The sequence below is a fragment of the Centruroides vittatus genome, unplaced genomic scaffold (assembly GCF_030686945.1).
Source record: "Centruroides vittatus isolate TY-2023 unplaced genomic scaffold, ASM3068694v2 contig_1276, whole genome shotgun sequence".
Lineage (NCBI taxonomy): Eukaryota > Metazoa > Arthropoda > Arachnida > Scorpiones > Buthidae > Centruroides > Centruroides vittatus.
The window spans coordinates 1,032,810-1,049,424 of NW_027120815.1; the positions used below are offsets into that span (position 1 = coordinate 1,032,810).

The 16,615-nt window shown below is 33.7% G+C and overlaps 2 protein-coding genes, 1 long non-coding RNA gene and 1 other non-coding gene across 4 annotated transcripts; 2 read left to right on the forward strand and 2 right to left on the reverse strand.

Annotated features, from left to right (window-relative positions):
* LOC136989106 (probable DNA double-strand break repair Rad50 ATPase) lies at positions 1-6,605 on the forward strand. The gene is made up of 15 exons (XM_067287216.1): positions 1-77; positions 144-208; positions 280-307; positions 420-534; positions 626-817; positions 888-953; positions 1,035-1,121; positions 4,850-4,981; positions 5,057-5,117; positions 5,189-5,219; positions 5,290-5,407; positions 5,660-5,860; positions 5,944-6,009; positions 6,086-6,337; positions 6,411-6,605. The coding sequence occupies exons 2-15, from the start codon at positions 151-153 to the stop codon at positions 6,543-6,545; spliced, it is 1,542 nt and encodes a 513-aa protein (XP_067143317.1). The 5' UTR covers positions 1-77; positions 144-150; the 3' UTR covers positions 6,546-6,605.
* Positions 6,606-13,016: 6,411 nt separating this feature from the next.
* On the forward strand, positions 13,017-13,089 carry TRNAF-GAA (transfer RNA phenylalanine (anticodon GAA)). The gene has a single exon. It is a non-coding gene; the product is annotated as a tRNA-Phe (tRNA).
* Positions 13,090-13,926: 837 nt separating this feature from the next.
* LOC136989158 (uncharacterized) lies at positions 13,927-14,803 on the reverse strand. Its single transcript, XM_067287257.1, has 3 exons — positions 14,683-14,803; positions 14,189-14,503; positions 13,927-14,121 (listed from the first exon to the last, which is right to left on the reverse strand). The coding sequence occupies exons 2-3, from the start codon at positions 14,459-14,461 to the stop codon at positions 13,987-13,989; spliced, it is 408 nt and encodes a 135-aa protein (XP_067143358.1). The 5' UTR covers positions 14,462-14,503; positions 14,683-14,803; the 3' UTR covers positions 13,927-13,986.
* A 130-nt stretch (positions 14,804-14,933) lies between these two features.
* On the reverse strand, positions 14,934-15,153 carry LOC136989175 (uncharacterized). The gene is made up of 2 exons (XR_010882877.1): positions 15,079-15,153; positions 14,934-15,002 (listed from the first exon to the last, which is right to left on the reverse strand). It is a non-coding gene; the product is annotated as an uncharacterized lncRNA (long non-coding RNA).
* Positions 15,154-16,615: the final 1,462 nt, after the last annotated feature.

Below are 16,615 nucleotides of genomic sequence, written 5' to 3' on the forward strand. Positions count from 1 at the left end.
GATGTTTTCACTGCGGGAAAAGTATAAAAAGCGAATGAGTTCCTTTCGTCACTCGTGTCTGAATCGTTGCGATTAAGGTAAAGTAACGTATTTTTTAATTAAAATCTCGTATTTAATTCTAAAATTCATAAAATAATTTTTAGACCGGCCATGAAATTCTTCGTTTTGGTTCTGTTTATCGGCTTAGCCGCCGCACTTCCCTACAATGGTAATTGTTTATTTATATAATATATTGTTATTTATATGGCGAATTGCTAAAAATTCATAATATTTTTGTAGTAGAAGAGTACGTGGACGAAGATGAGGAGTGAGTATTTGTGTTTGTTTAAATTAAAAAATTCACTTTACAACGCTTCTTTAAAATAATAATAATACAATGGGATACAAAGGCTGACCTTTTAGGGATTTTTTTCATTTAGAGATACCAAGACTGAAATTGGAAAGCATTTGAAAGATGCGTTACAAGACGTATTACAAAAGATCAAAGATGCTATAGACCACGGAAAGACAGTTAAAGAAGATCTTATAATAAAGGTAAAATTAATTATAGTAATACTCGTGTACTTTTTAATAGACCCATCGTTCGACAATATAAAAATTTGAAGCTTCTCTTTGCGCTACTTAGGCCAAAGAACTGAAAGAAAAGTTGAAAGAACTCCACGTTAAGATCGGAGATAAACTGAAAGAATTAGTAGAAAAAACAAAAGAAAGAGTAAGGGATTGGATTAGAAAGATGCTGGAAGGAGACGGCGAGAAAAGAGATATTTCGGGGATCAAAGATAAAATACAAGATATGATTACGAAAATGAAAGAAAAGGCGAGTCTATGCAATTAACTTATTTAGCAATCGAAGAAATCTTTTAGTTAAACGTACATGTTTATTACAGTTAAGAGAAATCACAGATGATGCTAAACTCAGCGATTGGATCAGAGAAACCTTCCCAGATAACATGGTACGAAATTTTTAATAACCGAAATAGGTTAACGAATATCTATATTTGAATATTTAACAGACTTTTTAATTTGTTTTTCAGTTTCGTGAAATGGCCCTGAAGGCGTTGAAAAAAGGGCGCGAAGGTTTAGAAAAATTTCTCGACTTTATGGACAGAAGGAACAGTTTCTAATCCTTTCGCGTAATTACAAGACGTTATAAAAGAATTTCAAATGTAATTTAACGAAAGAACTGTATTTCAATAAATTACTGACCAATATATAAAAGTCTCGTTTCCATTATTTAAGCATTTATTTGAATATTTCGTGAATACTATATATATATATATATATATATATATATATATAATACTCGCGTATTTCTGATGTAATTTCAACATGATGCTCCCTCCTATTTATTAAACTCAGACCCATGTACTGTACGCAGGTTTTTAAAAGGGTGGGGTTTAAGAAATAAACATTATTATAAAAATTGATAAACTATGTTTTGAAAAATTTAGGTAGGCCTATATAAAGCAGTATTTTCCAAATTTTTTCGGACTATCGCCTTCTTTTAGTGCGTATATTTTATTAGCGCATCGTAAAATCAGCCAAAAATGAACTACTAAGTATTTATTTTATAAACAAAGAAATAATTGTTCCCGTGTGTCTTAACCTGTTTGATTAATTAATATAAAAATCATTCGTGTGAAGGAAGAGCCTCGCGTGATGCAGTTAATTTTCCACACCCAGGCAATATTAGTAAGCAGCATCTTTAACTCATCGAGGTAAGACGAAAATGTTTTATTGTTCTAAATATGCTTTCAGATTTTTTCAAATGGCGCCACACCGCGTGAAGTAGAAGCGATTGACAACACTCTCGACACAAAACTTTTGAAGGAAATAATTAAGATGCAAGTTTTATGGATGTTGCGTGATTGTGTAATGGAAGATGGAGTAAGCTGGTGACGTTAAATCACCATCTTCCCCCACATTTTAATTAATAAGATCATGCCATCACTACGCTTAAAGTCGGTGTCAGTTTTAAGAGCTAATAATTGTACAGTAACAGTAATTTCTCCAACAGCTAGTGCCAAAATTCTATAAAATTGTGTGGATATGGAAGGGTTAATTAGTAACAGTAAATCTATACTTACGTTTTTATGCCACGAAGTAGCCTATTGTTTTAAGATTTTTGCAACCGTGTATCGAGTGTTATCTTTTGTGTTTTGGTTGCATTTTTTTAAATGTTACACTGCATTTTCCGCTCCAATTTGGTAAAATGTCGCTAATTTTGCTATCCTACATTTGACAAAAATCTTTGCAGAATACTTAAACTTTTTAGTGCCGTTAAGCTCGTAATATTATTGTTTGCTTTCATTACTATCTTCCGTGTCACGATAACAGTCGCACATCTGTCTGCCACTGTAGTCGAAATGATCTCATCTTCGTTTATGACTCCACATATTCAAAATCTTTATCGATATCCACGAATTTATCGGAAGTGTAGTCAAGTTCGCAATCATTAAAACAATTCGCAATTATCGCTTTTATCATCGATCTATTAAGCCATTGTTGGCAGCAAAACAATAATTTGCGAGGTTCCGAGCAAACATTTTTAACATTGGCACGCAAAATTTCTACTTTACATGGCTGTACATTTGCCTTATTATGACGTTTGTTTAAAACGGCAATTTCTCTTAGTCGTTCCTTAGATTTGTAAATTTTGCATACAACTGATGGATCAGAAGAAAATGTTAGGTCCATCACAAGTGGCAATGATTTCCATCTTCTTTATACTTAGTTTGGTACGTTTTCGGTTTTAATTTCAAACTTTTCACGTTAGTAACACCTAAATGGAGCCGGTTTCTTATAAAGAAACCTCCTGTGAGGCATTCACCTAGGTAGATTGCCCGTACGTCGCCAGTGGCGTAGCAAACATAACTGGCGCCCGGGGCATAACTGGCGTCCGACACTTTATTGGCGCCCCTCTCCTCCCTCTAGAAACACATATAGTTTGTCTTGGAGACTATTTGGGCGCCCCTCTGCGAGTGGCGCCCGGTGCATGATACACCCCCTTGCACCCCCTCGCTACGCCACTGTATGTCGCGTTGCCGTAAACGAATAAAACCATTATGGGCCTGACCGAACTCTTTATGAGTATGGCAAAAAGATTTTCGTAATACTCACAGGAAGTCGATTCTCTGTGGGGTCAGCAGAGGCGAAACTAGAGTTGACGACTCCTAGACCAAATTTTAAAAATGGTGCCCCTTGAAACCAATTGTATTTGAAACTACAGCTGAATTCCGGTACATTACCAAATGAGCATGTGCTTACTATGTAGAAAGGGACTCGTGATAATGGAAAATATAGCCGGATGGCTGAGCTGTTAAGATGCAGCCTATCATTTTCGGGGATCCTGGATCGAAAATGGTAGGATCCGGAAATTCTGGAAAAATCCAGGAATTTTTCGCTCGGATTTGTCGGAACCTCTTCCTCTTTCATTATTAAATTCTAAATTATTAGTAATTTTGTTTTTAATTTTTTGAATTTTTATTGCTCTGTGATGGACTAAAGACCTGGCCATTAACGTATGGACTTAAAGTCAAGATTTAATCATATTTAAAATAGTAGCTTCGAACGACATTTATGACATCATATATCGAATGTCTGGCCTTGAGATAACGATGGCCATGCTTGTAGGTCTCATCAAGGCTAGTTCTAGGTATAATCGAACAATACAGCCATTCGGGGCACTAAAAATAAAAAAAAGTAAGCGAAATGTTCTACAAGTTAATAATTTATTTAAATTATAACATTTATTTTTTATGCAATAGTTTTTAACAGAAAATAAGCAAGAATACATATAATTTTGAATTGGATTGATAGGATATGGCAATGCAACACAAGGCAATCTGTCAAGGGGAAACTGATAGATTGCCATGTGTTGCATTGCCTACTCTATGCAAAACTCTATGGAAAACTGACCCCTATTTAAGTGCTAGACATGTGAAAAATACCAGGAACGAACCCACGATCAATTAATATTATTTTTAATTATTTTTTAAACGTTTTTTTGTTTCACCGGGAATAACAAGAATCTAAATTCGACAAATAAAAAGATTAAATTCGTATCACAATTTAATTTTAGCATTATTTAAACTTATTATCTTATCATTTTACTTTTATGTTATACTTTCATCACGCTTATCCATAAATTTATAATTATGACTATGATAAAATATTGATTTTTGCATTTTAATCTCATTTACTATAGTAACTTATAACTGTTAATTATTTCTTATATTTCCATTGTATTCGAAACATAAATCTAAGCAAGGAACAAATCATAAACACGATAAAATAAATTATAAAATATAAAGATTACGAGTGAGCAAGCACATAGAGAAAACACACTGGTGAAGTTCACACTCTTAGGTATGGTTACTCTTACACCATGCTTTTAGGTAAATGATGATAAACAAAAGTGTAGATTTATTAGCCCAATATATCGTCAAACATCAGTTCGTATAGCCCAATACATAGCGACTAACTGAATCATAAAAGATACAGCATTTTTAATTTTTCAACAGCCCATTGTCTTTCACTAGGAAGGTGGTAAGCAGCTAAGTTAGCAACTGTTACCTCCATTAAATACGAAACAGATTATTCTATTGGCCTGCTTAGAAGTTTGCCACAGTTTCTTCAAGAAACGTTCCCGTGAAGTTTAATAACATGATTTAATTTTTTCAATTTCCTATTCTAAGTATTGTGAGGCGCCCAATATACATTATATACACTCTGGTGATCTTTTGGTACAGTTCTACAGTACCTACACTTCACCGAAGAGCTGGCACCCATTTATCAACATGGGAATCAATTAATATGTCACGAAAAAAGACATCATATCCGTTTATAGATTCGGCATTTGCTGTTTTCTCACGACCTTCGAAGATTATTGTTACATTATCTACGATTTCTCAACGGAAGAAACGTATATAAAGTACAAGTTGCCACGTTCGTCACTCAGGGTCTTCGAGTTCCTAAACGAGTGAGGTAAGCGAGCAATTGTCTTTTACATAGATTTTTATATTTTACAACTTTATAGATTATATTCTTCAAATAGATCATGAAGCTCTTCGTGTTTTGCCTGCTTTTTGGCTTAGCCGTTGCTCTTCCCTACAATGGTATGTTGTTTTTGTAAGTCAACAAGAATTAGGACTGTAACGTTAACTAATACGATGATTTTATTGTATAGGTTATTACCGAGATGAAGGAGATGACGACGGGTAAGTAAACTTCGTGTGATGATAATGTGTAATTATTTAGATTATTTTAAAAAAAATTATACTATTTCAGAGACGATATTCGGACCGAACTTGGTCAAAAACTGAAAGAGGCCCTTGATAAGGTCTTGAATAAAATGAAAGATGCTATAGACCACGGAAAGGAAGTTAAGGAAGATCTTGTTGAAAAGGTAAGTATTAGCTCTTATACGTAGCCATCATAAATAAATTTTCTTTAAGCTCCTTTTAATACTCTATAAACGATTATTTTACTGAAATTTAGATACAAATTTAGGGAAATATCAATTAAAATAAATCGGATGATTACTTAGATATATAAAAAGTAATGGTCATAGAATAATTTAATAATTGCTTTACCTTTGTTATCGTTAATTATTCAAGAAATGTTTTAATAAATTTAAAATAAATATTTTATTATTTAGGCCAAAGAGCTCCGTGAGAAGATGAAAGAACTTCGCATTAAAGTTTCGGATAGAGCCAAAGAGCTGATAGAAAAAATGAAAGACGGACTGAAAGATTGGTTTAGAAAGCTGTGGGATAAAGATGAGGATGATAATATCGAACGAAGAGACCTTGATTTGAAAAACAAAATAAGACAACTTATCAGGAGAATAAAATCTAAAGTGAGTTACGCTTAAATTCGTGTGAAAAAGTAACACACAAATACTATAAAATATTTTTTTGTTTTTACTTCTATTCTGTTAAGCTCGACGAACTTGAGGATAAAGGAAAGATTCGCGAATTCATCGAAAACAACGTAAAAAGCAGCATGGTAAAATAATGCCTTATTACGTCTACGGTTATTGTCATCGGATATGACTGCTTACGTACTAAATTTAATTTTACAGATCCGCGAAAAGCTTCTTGAATGGTTAGACAAAGGAATTGACAAGTTCAGAGAATTTCTCGATAAGATAGATCGCAGCGAAAAGAGATCCGCCGAGAGCTTTTTGGACCATCTTATCGATGTTTTGAGTAAAGTTCGTCTTACCACCGGAGAAAAAATCGATTCGTTCGTTGAATTTCTAAAGGAGACTTACGATGGCGGCAAAGAAGTCTTGAAAGACAAAGCCACTTTCGTCAGAGATCTCGCTCGTCACGTACGTTAATTTGCTTGGTGCTCGAGCATTTTCCATTAATTTAACGTATCTTACAGCAAATAATTCTTTACAGTTCTTGGAACGTGCCGAACATTCCGGCAAAGAAGTAGCTCAACAGGCCCTTAAATTCTTTCGTCTGTACAAAGATGATTTAGGCAAACTGTACAAAGATGTGGAAGAAAAAGTGAAGGAAATCGTCAGGCAATAAATATTGCATTCTCTGTATTCTTTCGCCAGTAAATAAATGAAACGTTTAATTTTAAAATAACTTTTACGCTTCTGTCTACTTTCATACTCGAATTTCTAATACAAGAAACTGGAATTGTTTTTCATTAATTGCATTTGCGAATTCACGACAAACTACAGTTGTTCAGTAGCCACTCACTCGGTCACTGGTGGCCATTGCTCTTTTCTCTCCGTGGGCATTACAAGGAATTTTTCCACATCCGTAGGGGATTCGGCCATGACCACAATGATGGCGGCATGGTGATGATGAACACGTAGTGTCGCCAGGTCTTGTGAAATTTCACCAGACCTGGCGATTAAATTTATTATTCTTAGAATATTTGAACTTTACTATTTTTCTCTTTTTTTCGCATTGTAACTCAGTGCACATTTCTATACAATTGTATAATTAAGAAATGAAAATCTCTTTTTCTCAAATGAACAATGAATTAAGCTATTACACAACTCACTCCTTACATCACATCCCATCACGGGTACTTGTAAATTACTAAACTAATTGTACGTTATTGTAACATTGTCACAATGCCAGACTGCAATTTTTAATCATATTTTAATTTAAAAATTCGCGTGACTTCCGGTCCAGACCGGAAATTCATATGTAATTAATCGGAGCTTTACGTATCTGGATTTTCATCTGTCTAACCCCGTTCTCGAGACGACAGTGGGAATCTAGAGATCTGCAATTTGAAAACTGCAACCCAACAAAAGAAGAAATTGTTACAGTAAAGAAGTATTCTCAATGTAAGCTATATGTAAAAACGCTAATTAATAATTAACATATAATACTGTGACTGTTTTATTCATTTAAGAACTGTTAGAAAAAAAAAGCTAAATAACCAGGAAATTTAAAATTTTATTTGATTGCAGGATCCTTCAATTGCTAACTTATGTGTTGAGTTTAATTAAGGAAGTACTCCATATGAGTAGATTTTAATATTTACATTAAATCAAATCTAAAGAATCCTTTAAATGCGTAAATGTAAGGAAATGTAAATTATTAAGTAAGGAAAAAGGGCAAATACCGAGGACGCGATGTAAGGAGAGCTTTATATTTGTGTAGCATAAGTCTATTTCATTGTTTACTTGGAAAAGAGCAGTTTTCAGGTTTTCGATTTCTTAATTATGTAATAAATCACATAAATCAAATAGTAAGGAAAGAAAGGCTAGAGTGGCTTTCTTTTTAAATTATTGAACACTTCACAATTTTCATTTCATGATACATTTAACAGACGTTTTCCAGATGAGATCGCGAGCCTTCGTTGAGTTATGGCACTTTTAAATTGATAGAACAACAGCGCGTCAATGTGTTCTTTCGAAATTCTCACGTAGTCAGACATTGCTGACACGTCTATTCTATCGAAATAAGTGATGAAACTCTTTCCAGTTACTCTACTTATATACACATATCGAACGTTCTAGAACATTATTTTCCAGTCGTTTCTAGAAAAAATCGAAATGTCTAAATATTTCTCCCTTATAACCCGATAGAACTGGATATCTCACACAATTTAAAACTTTCACCCGCGCGTATTCGACAAAATAAGCGTAATAAACAGCTTTCTCTCATAATTAACGAAATTTTTAATTTAAAAAAAAAACAAAAGTGTGGATTTCTTGTAATTTTGAAATAATTTCGTGTCAAATCGAATTAAGAACTTTATTAGAGAATTAAAAAGATTTACAGAGAATCAGTCTAAATCAGATTGGCGTCACAAGATGATAAATTTAGAAGGATCTAAATTAACAAATTACGCCTGAAAGAAGGACTTCGATTGCATTAAGTCTTATTTCAATTCAAATTACTTCGAACGGTCTTCTGTTTTCTGTATTAACTCTTGTTTCTGTATTCCGTGTGTTCTCGTGTTCATCAGGTATTTAAATAGATTTTGGTAGGCTTTCAGAGTTGACGTTACCGAGGATCTTTGACATTACTTTGATGCAATAGTGAAGAGATTTCGGCCGGGATTTGACACAGATCGAGAGAAGACAACAATCAGGAACGTCAAAATTCGATTATAGACGTAAGTCGAAAGTCAAAATCAGTGAATAGGCACAATAGGGAATCGAAATTGACACAATTTAGGAGTCAAAATTAGGAAATAGTCACAGTCAAATGAGTCAAAATTGGTGAGGAGTCAAAATCAGTGAATAGGCACAATAGGGAATCGAAATTGACACAATTTAGGAGTCAAAATTAGGAAATAGTCACAGTCAAATGAGTCAAAATCGGTGACAAATTTCGAAGCAAGGACACAATTTGTTAAGTTTCTAAATTTTTCAACTCTTATAATGTTTTGTTGTTGTTGTTGTTGTTGTTTTATTTTACATTTCTACAATCCGAAACGAAAGACAGAAAACAACGATAACGATAACGAACGACAAAGAATATAAGAAACAAATAAACAAAAATAACCACAAAGAATAAACGAAATAAATTAAGAAAAACAAAGAAAAAAACTATATACAAAGAGACCGAAATCTCTGAATTTCTTCGAAGATCTGTGAAAATAAAACGAAAAATTATGAAATTTTTCATATACGAATTTCAATCATTTAAATTATTTTTAAATAAATAATTTAACTTCTGTTAAGAAATACATGAACACGAATAAAACAGAAATTAAATTGCCTAGAGTAAAATACATAAGTATTGTGATAAACACTTACCTAAGACGAACTCGGATCAAATCACAAATCTCTTCAGGTATTAGCAAAGAGATCTTACTCCAACCGAGCATACTCGGATTCCTCACCCCCTCTCCACTTACGCGCGGTTCTGAATACAGAAAAATAGATAACGTTACAAGTGATATTACTCATTGAAAAACGTTTAATTTAATTTGAATTAAATCAAAAGGTATCGAGGTTCAAATCTCTATTGATCGACTGCAATATTATATTACATCACAGTGAGAATTTTTCAACTCCTTCAGTAAGATTTTCAAATCAGTTTACCATTAAAAAAGCTTAATTTTTTTACTTTTAACTCATATTTTTATTGAATTGTATATGACACTTGTTTGGAAGAACAGTATACTGTCAAATTTAGGTACACCGCATTTCAAACAGCTCTAAAGAATACGGGAAAATTATGTGATTTTCATCGAATCAATCAAGTCAGCTGTCAAATTTATGTATAGAATTTAATATTAGACATAATTCTAGGAGTTTGGGGAGCTTCTATTTAGCACCGCACTCGATTTAGTGCTAATTTGAAAGGCGAACGAGTGACGGAGCCGAATCAAACTTTGATTGTACGTATATACAAAAACGTACCTCTTAACCGGCTTCCACATTGATTTAAAGAAAGATCCAACCTTCTTCAATGGATTTTTCTCACGAAATTCTGTGTTATTTCCACAAGAATCTTCGACCAATCTCTCACTAAACATGGAAAGAATTTACAACACAATAAATACATAATTTTGAAACATTTCTTCGAATATTTAAATAGAATATATTAAAATTCACCAATCAATATTAAAATAAAAAAAAATTATTTATCGCGTTAATAAGTTTATTATTATTGTGTGGAGGATAGGCTCTTGTAAATCAAATCCAAACTTGCGTGCAGAACTCATTATTATTATATTCAATTCTTATCGTTCGAAATACTTTAATATTAGCTCCTCACTCGATTTAGTGCCAGTTTCGGAGACAAACCAACAGTGGCAATGTATCGAAGAATGATTATATATAGTAGTGTGCACAGTAACACGTATTATGCACGACGTAGGATTTATAATATTATAATGGTTTGCTAAAAGAGGCCCTCTTAGTGTCCATAGGCCGGAAAGAGTTAGAAAAAAAACCTATAATGGGGCCCAAAAATTCGTAGATGTTTTACTTTTTTTCGTGTTTACACAATTATCATTGTGTATGCTGCATAATTAAACTCAATGATCATCGCTAACAACGTATTTCTCGGAACACATCCTCATCGTTAAAAGGAGTACACTTGTATATTGTAATGTAAATATTCAGTACTATAATTTACCTCTTCAAACGATCGCACGTTCTCTGATATAAAGGCCTAATCTTATTCAACACATCTCTACAAGCAGGTTTGATGTTATGGTCAAACATATTAGGACATTCAGAAGTACTTTCTACTGATTCATCCTGCTGTGGGAGGCCTTTCTTCCTCTTAGCACGGAATCTAAAATGATCCATGTTATCTGGATTGACGAATCCGTGCACATCCAATCTCTCCCTAAATATAAACAGAGAAAATTCGCAACACAATTAATATTTATTATCGAAGGGTTCCTTTGATTTTAAAATTAAATATACAAATGTTTGCCAAAGAATATTTTGAAAAAATACAGAAAAATTATCATACTGTAAAGAAACTTTTCATTTAATCGCTCATAAAATTTCACATGAAACTATAAACTGAACGAACGAGTTTAGGATCTCACACTTTAAATTTATTATTATTTGGGAGAAGGAAAGGGCTTTTTATAAGTTAAAGATCAATAACATTAAATCCACTCCTGTTCTTTTAAAAGACTGTATATTGAAATCTTATAAACTTATAAATACTGTATAATATAAATTTCGAAATATTCATCACTCTTCAGAACCGAATTTGATTTTGAAGAGACTCAAAATTCTAGTATAAACAAGGCCCGTTTCCTTCTTCAAATAACAGTAAATTTTATATACTGTATTCATTTCCATTTTGTTTTTTGTTTGCCCTCGTTTCCTGTGCCCCTGTCCTGAATATGTGAAAGGGGGTGGAAGAGGTGAGCGCATCTCCATAACACGAAAGTCACCACTCTAACTTCACCATGAAACAATAGCAAACAGCGAAAGTTACCCTCTAATTAACAGTAAATTTAAAAGATTAAACCCCTAAGTTGCGTGCGGTCTTAAACTCTAGCCTGTTGATCTTATGCGAAAGTCTAAATGCAGATTTATCGTAATTTTCGTCCGTTATTTTGCCGGTTATTGAGAATATTTTATAGTATTTAAAACCTGTTAAAATCTACCTCAAGAAATATCCAAGGATGTAAAGCTCTAGATTTAATTAAGAGAATTGTTGTTAATTAATTATGATTTCGTCGAAAAATTTCACTTTAAAGCTTATAATTTCTTCTGTAAATTGTCATTTGAATAAATAAGAATAAAATGTTAAAAATCTCTCACCCGAAGGGATCAACCAAGGGACGATACCCAACAAAATCAAAATTCATTTTCCAAATCGCCAAAATCGCACTCTCGACAACAATAAGAGCAAACCAACAACGGGTCAATTGTTGACTTCATTTGTTACGCTTTAAATTAAGATAAAAGAAAATTTAATGATTAATTTTTTATGTTCTTCTTTTAATCTGAGAGTCCGAGGCAAATATAATAACGACTGAAGTGTGATAGACCTAAAATAATAGGGTTCTTTATTCTCCACAGAGCAGGAAGAGTTTTTATTTTTGCTCTTTTTGCTCTGTGGTCACTAAGCCTGTCTTTTTAATCATATCCCGAGTTCGTGCGCCCATAATAGAGGTGGATGGGTGGTGAGGAATGTGGCTCGATGTGTCCGGGAGAGACCACCCCCGAAAAGTTCCGTGAATTTTCCGGCCGCTCAAATTTCACTCCGGTTTTACAGGGCAGTAGAGTGATTACTTGAACGTCTTGACCATCCAGCCCTATGTATTATATTATTAATAATCCGTGGTATATGTGAAAATTGGATTTTAAAAATAAGTATTTTTTGTATATAACGAATTAAATTTTATTGTAAATTAACAAAATTAAAAGCCGAAAGTAAAACTTATTCTCTTTGGCGTACTTTTACTTTATTGCGGTTGATTATAAGGGAAAAAGTTCTCAGAGTTCAATTAGGATTGTCAGCCTTGGGGTTTTCGTTCAAATTTAGAGAAATTTAGACGTACATTAAAGAAGAAAATAATCTATTTTAAAAGTCTAAATTGCATATTAATAAATTAAACCCTGTAAAATTTTGTTCCTTCAAAATGAAAGTCAAGACAGCAGCAGAAAACGGCAACATTACGCTATAGGAATTTTAAGCTTGGCAGAACCAACGATGGGCAATGGGAAAAACTCCCTTTTATTTCACAGAGAGCAAAATCATTCAAATCTGAAATACATATATAAATACAATAACAAAAATTTTAAAAGTTAAAATCTAGTAATATTACTATAAATAGGTTTCAGTAGTTCATTATTCTTCATTATTTACTTGATTCTCTACATTACAAAAATAATTTTGTTAAATGATTCCATGTGGAACAGAGATTGGAATAATTATTTAAAAAAGAGAGTGTATATAAAATTGTCATTCTCCGCGATATGTAAATTCGGTCAGAATTCATAATTTTTAATAAAGAATGCTTCAAAACATGCATCAAGACTGGTGATAAACACAACGATGTACAGTACAAATGAGTAAATGAGAAGCAGGTCATACGTGGCCGAAATAGCTCAGTTGGGAGAGCGTTAGACTGAAGATCTAAAGGTCCCTGGTTCAATCCCGGGTTTCGGCAGATATGCGTATTTTTTTTCTCTTGTAAAAGTGCTTTTCGTATGAAGTCAAATGGTTGTACACTTAAAACTACAAATCATTGTCGAAGTTAATTCGCTTTATATTCGGGCTGTGGTGTCGTTAGATCGAACTAAAACGGGACTGTTCACAAGTAGTGCAAGTCGATAGAGTTTGACTGATACGTCACCTATTTTTAAGTGTAGTGTTGGCTTGTCACTGTTGTCTAAATTCAACGGTGTGATAACTGGAGCTTTAGTGGTGAGATAACTCACGATACGCAAGCAGGATATTTTCATAGCGAACGTTATACGAAGAAGAGGAGTTATTCAAAAATTAGAAAAATTAATCATGCGAAACTATTTGGAATCTTTGTGTTTGCAAAGGTTTGTTATAAAAGATTTTACTGTAATAAGCGGCAGTTGGTGGAGTGGGTATGAAGGTGTGTTATTGTTTATCACAACAAAAGTTATGAGTAAACCTTGGACGTATTGGGTCTCAATTACAAGAGAGTAACACAAAATCCTTTAAAGCCAGTGCACGAGTTTTAATCTCAAGATTAATTGAACTTTAATGTATAGAACTATCTCAATGCGTTGCAGAAGGGTAAATATTTTGAATAAACTGTCGAATAAGTTAATTAACCAGTCGATGCATAAACTAGCGAAGAAAGAAAATGGCTGACCGGCTCCGATTCTGATTTGAATAATCTTCATTTTTAAACTGCTTATAGGAAGTTTATATTTATAAATGTAATTACACTAAAACTGCCATATATTTTATTTCAATTTCCCTGTTAAAAATTCGAATGGGCCTACGAATGTAATGAGAAGCTTAGAAATATTTTTAAAATTAACTGTTTCATTTATTTACTGGTGAAAGAATACAGACAATACAATATTTATTGCTTAACGATTTCCTTCACCTTTTCTTCCACTTCTTCGTACAGTTTGCCTAAATCTTCTTTGTACGGACGGAAGAATTTAAGGGCCTCTCGGGCTACATCTTTGCCGGAATGTTCGGCACGTTCCAAGAACTGTAAAGAATCATTTGTTATGAGATACGTTAATGAAAATACCCGCGTACCAGGCAAATGAACGTACGTGACGAGCGAGATCTCTGACGAAAGTGGCTTTGTCTTTCAAGACTGCTTTGCCGCCATCGTAAGTCTCCTTTAGAAATTCAACGAACGAATCGAGTTTTTCTCCGGGAGTGAGACGAACTTTATTCAAAACGTCGATAAGACTGTCCAGGAAGCTCTCGGCGGATCTCTTTTTGCTAAGGACATTACCTTCGTGAAGACCCATTAATCGATCTAAGAACGCTTTCAGTGCTTTTCTATACTTTTCTATAATCTGCTCGGATTTATCCGTCATCTCAACATGATCATCTTTCACCTTTTGTAGGAGATATATCAACTACATAATGAAAATTTTGCTTAGAATTATAATTATAAACAAATAATAATAAGAAAAATTTTGAAACATATAGTATATCATGTTATTTTATAATGATTATTTTGATAACTGATTTTTTTTATTGTCTTATTAAAAATTCAATAATTATCACCCAGAAATTTTTGGGTGCATATTCTTACTCTATCTATATCATCTGGTTCAACTGTTTTTCCGTGTTCAATGGCATCGTCGATCCTTTCCAAAAGATGTTCGAGTTCGGATCTAATATCGTTACTAAAATATCAAACTTGTAATGAAAATAATCGATTTAAATTATAAATATCACATAAAGTCAACTTACTCGACATCTCTTTTATCGTCGTAGAAACCTAAATTAAAATTTGCCCAAACGTTTTTATAATTACAAGAATATTTTTAATGTAAGAGTACAGAACATACCGTTGTACGGGAATGCAACAGCCAAGCCAACAAGCAGAGAAAAAACGAAGAGCTTCATATTCTGTTTGAACATATTGTATATAAGTTCTCGAATTAGCCTAAATCAACGATACTTATTTAAAAAATGACTCGCTTACCTGGCTCGTTTAGAAACTTCGTAGGCCCTAAGTGTGAAAATAGCTAGGTGATATGTACCTTTATATACATTTTTCTGGATAGAAATCGTAGATAAGTTAATCTTATAATACGTGAGAACGTATCAAATGTCGATGCGTTAACGGACACGCTGTCATTTTCATGCTCGATTGGTCTATTATCGCGATGATAAACTCGGTATATTAATCCTTTTAAAATAATTTTTAGTGTTATATAACTTTGTCCCGAAGGATCACCTGGATAATCGATACATTAATCAGTCTGCGGCACAAAAATCGACCGAGAAATTTTCACTGATACGTTAATCTGTGTATATCGGGCTCGATCGTTTACTACCGGGACATAACGCGAATGGCCAGTACTAAAGATTGGCCTGACTTGATGGAATAAAGTTACACACAATGGTGCATCCAGAAAGGACTTTCTGTAGAAAACTCGGCTCTATTTAGAAATTATGGGTAGTTTATGAAGGAAATTCGGAAAACTCCACGTAGTCAGCTCATTGCCTTGGTTTAGAAGCTGGCTGGGTGGCCGATGTAGTTAAGCTTTGTCACGTAGAGCAAGAGATATAAATATAAAATATTCAATATGGCGGGTGGAAAGTAACTAAGCATTGAGAAATCATTATAATTTCTACGCTTCTAATACAAAAATGACGAAAATTATTTTATATATACTTTATTACACGGAACTTAATATAATGAAGCTGTGATTTATTAGTTAATGCGTACGCGGGTGCAGGGCCGGATTTACCAATCCAAAGGCCCTGGGCACAAATTTGGTGGGGGTCCCTCCTTTAAGAGTAGGCAAATTTGATGATTTAGAAAATTTACACAAAATACTGTACTTTCAATTAGATTTGAACTAGGAAGTTGTAAATTTCATTTAAAAATAAGGTTATTGTAAACATACATATATTTTATTGTGTAAAACTAATTATTTTAATTTAACTGAAAAATACCTATGTGAAATTTTTTCCCGAAATTTTCCGATGTTACATAGACTTTTTCCCGGGTTCGGTTTCTCTGCCTGTTGCCCTCATGATTAGGCCACACTAGGCTGTCGCGGTAATAGAAAAAAAATTATGTTTAAACATAATTTTTTTTTTAGTTTTGTGGGGGCCCCTATTTTGTGGGGGCCCTGGGCACAGGCCCCAAAATGCCCTTATGTAAATCCGGCCCTGCGCGGGTGAACAAAGGTCGAAGGGCAGATAGTGCAGTGGGAGGATACGATCTGCGTTTGTTTGATACGATGGAGTCACTCCCAATCAACATCACTGTCGCGAAAGAGCGCTACTGTGAATAACCAGATGGTTTAAACACCAATATCAAAGAACTTCGCCCAAAAATTGACAGTGTCCAATACCGCTGACAACGCGCCAGAACATGGAACTGGCCAGTCTGGAGTGGGAGTTTCTGCCTCTTCTGCCTTACGGCCCAGATTTATCGCCAACTGACTACCATCTGTTACGTCCCCTATTGAACCATAATTCCAATCATTAAACTGTATAATTCCAAT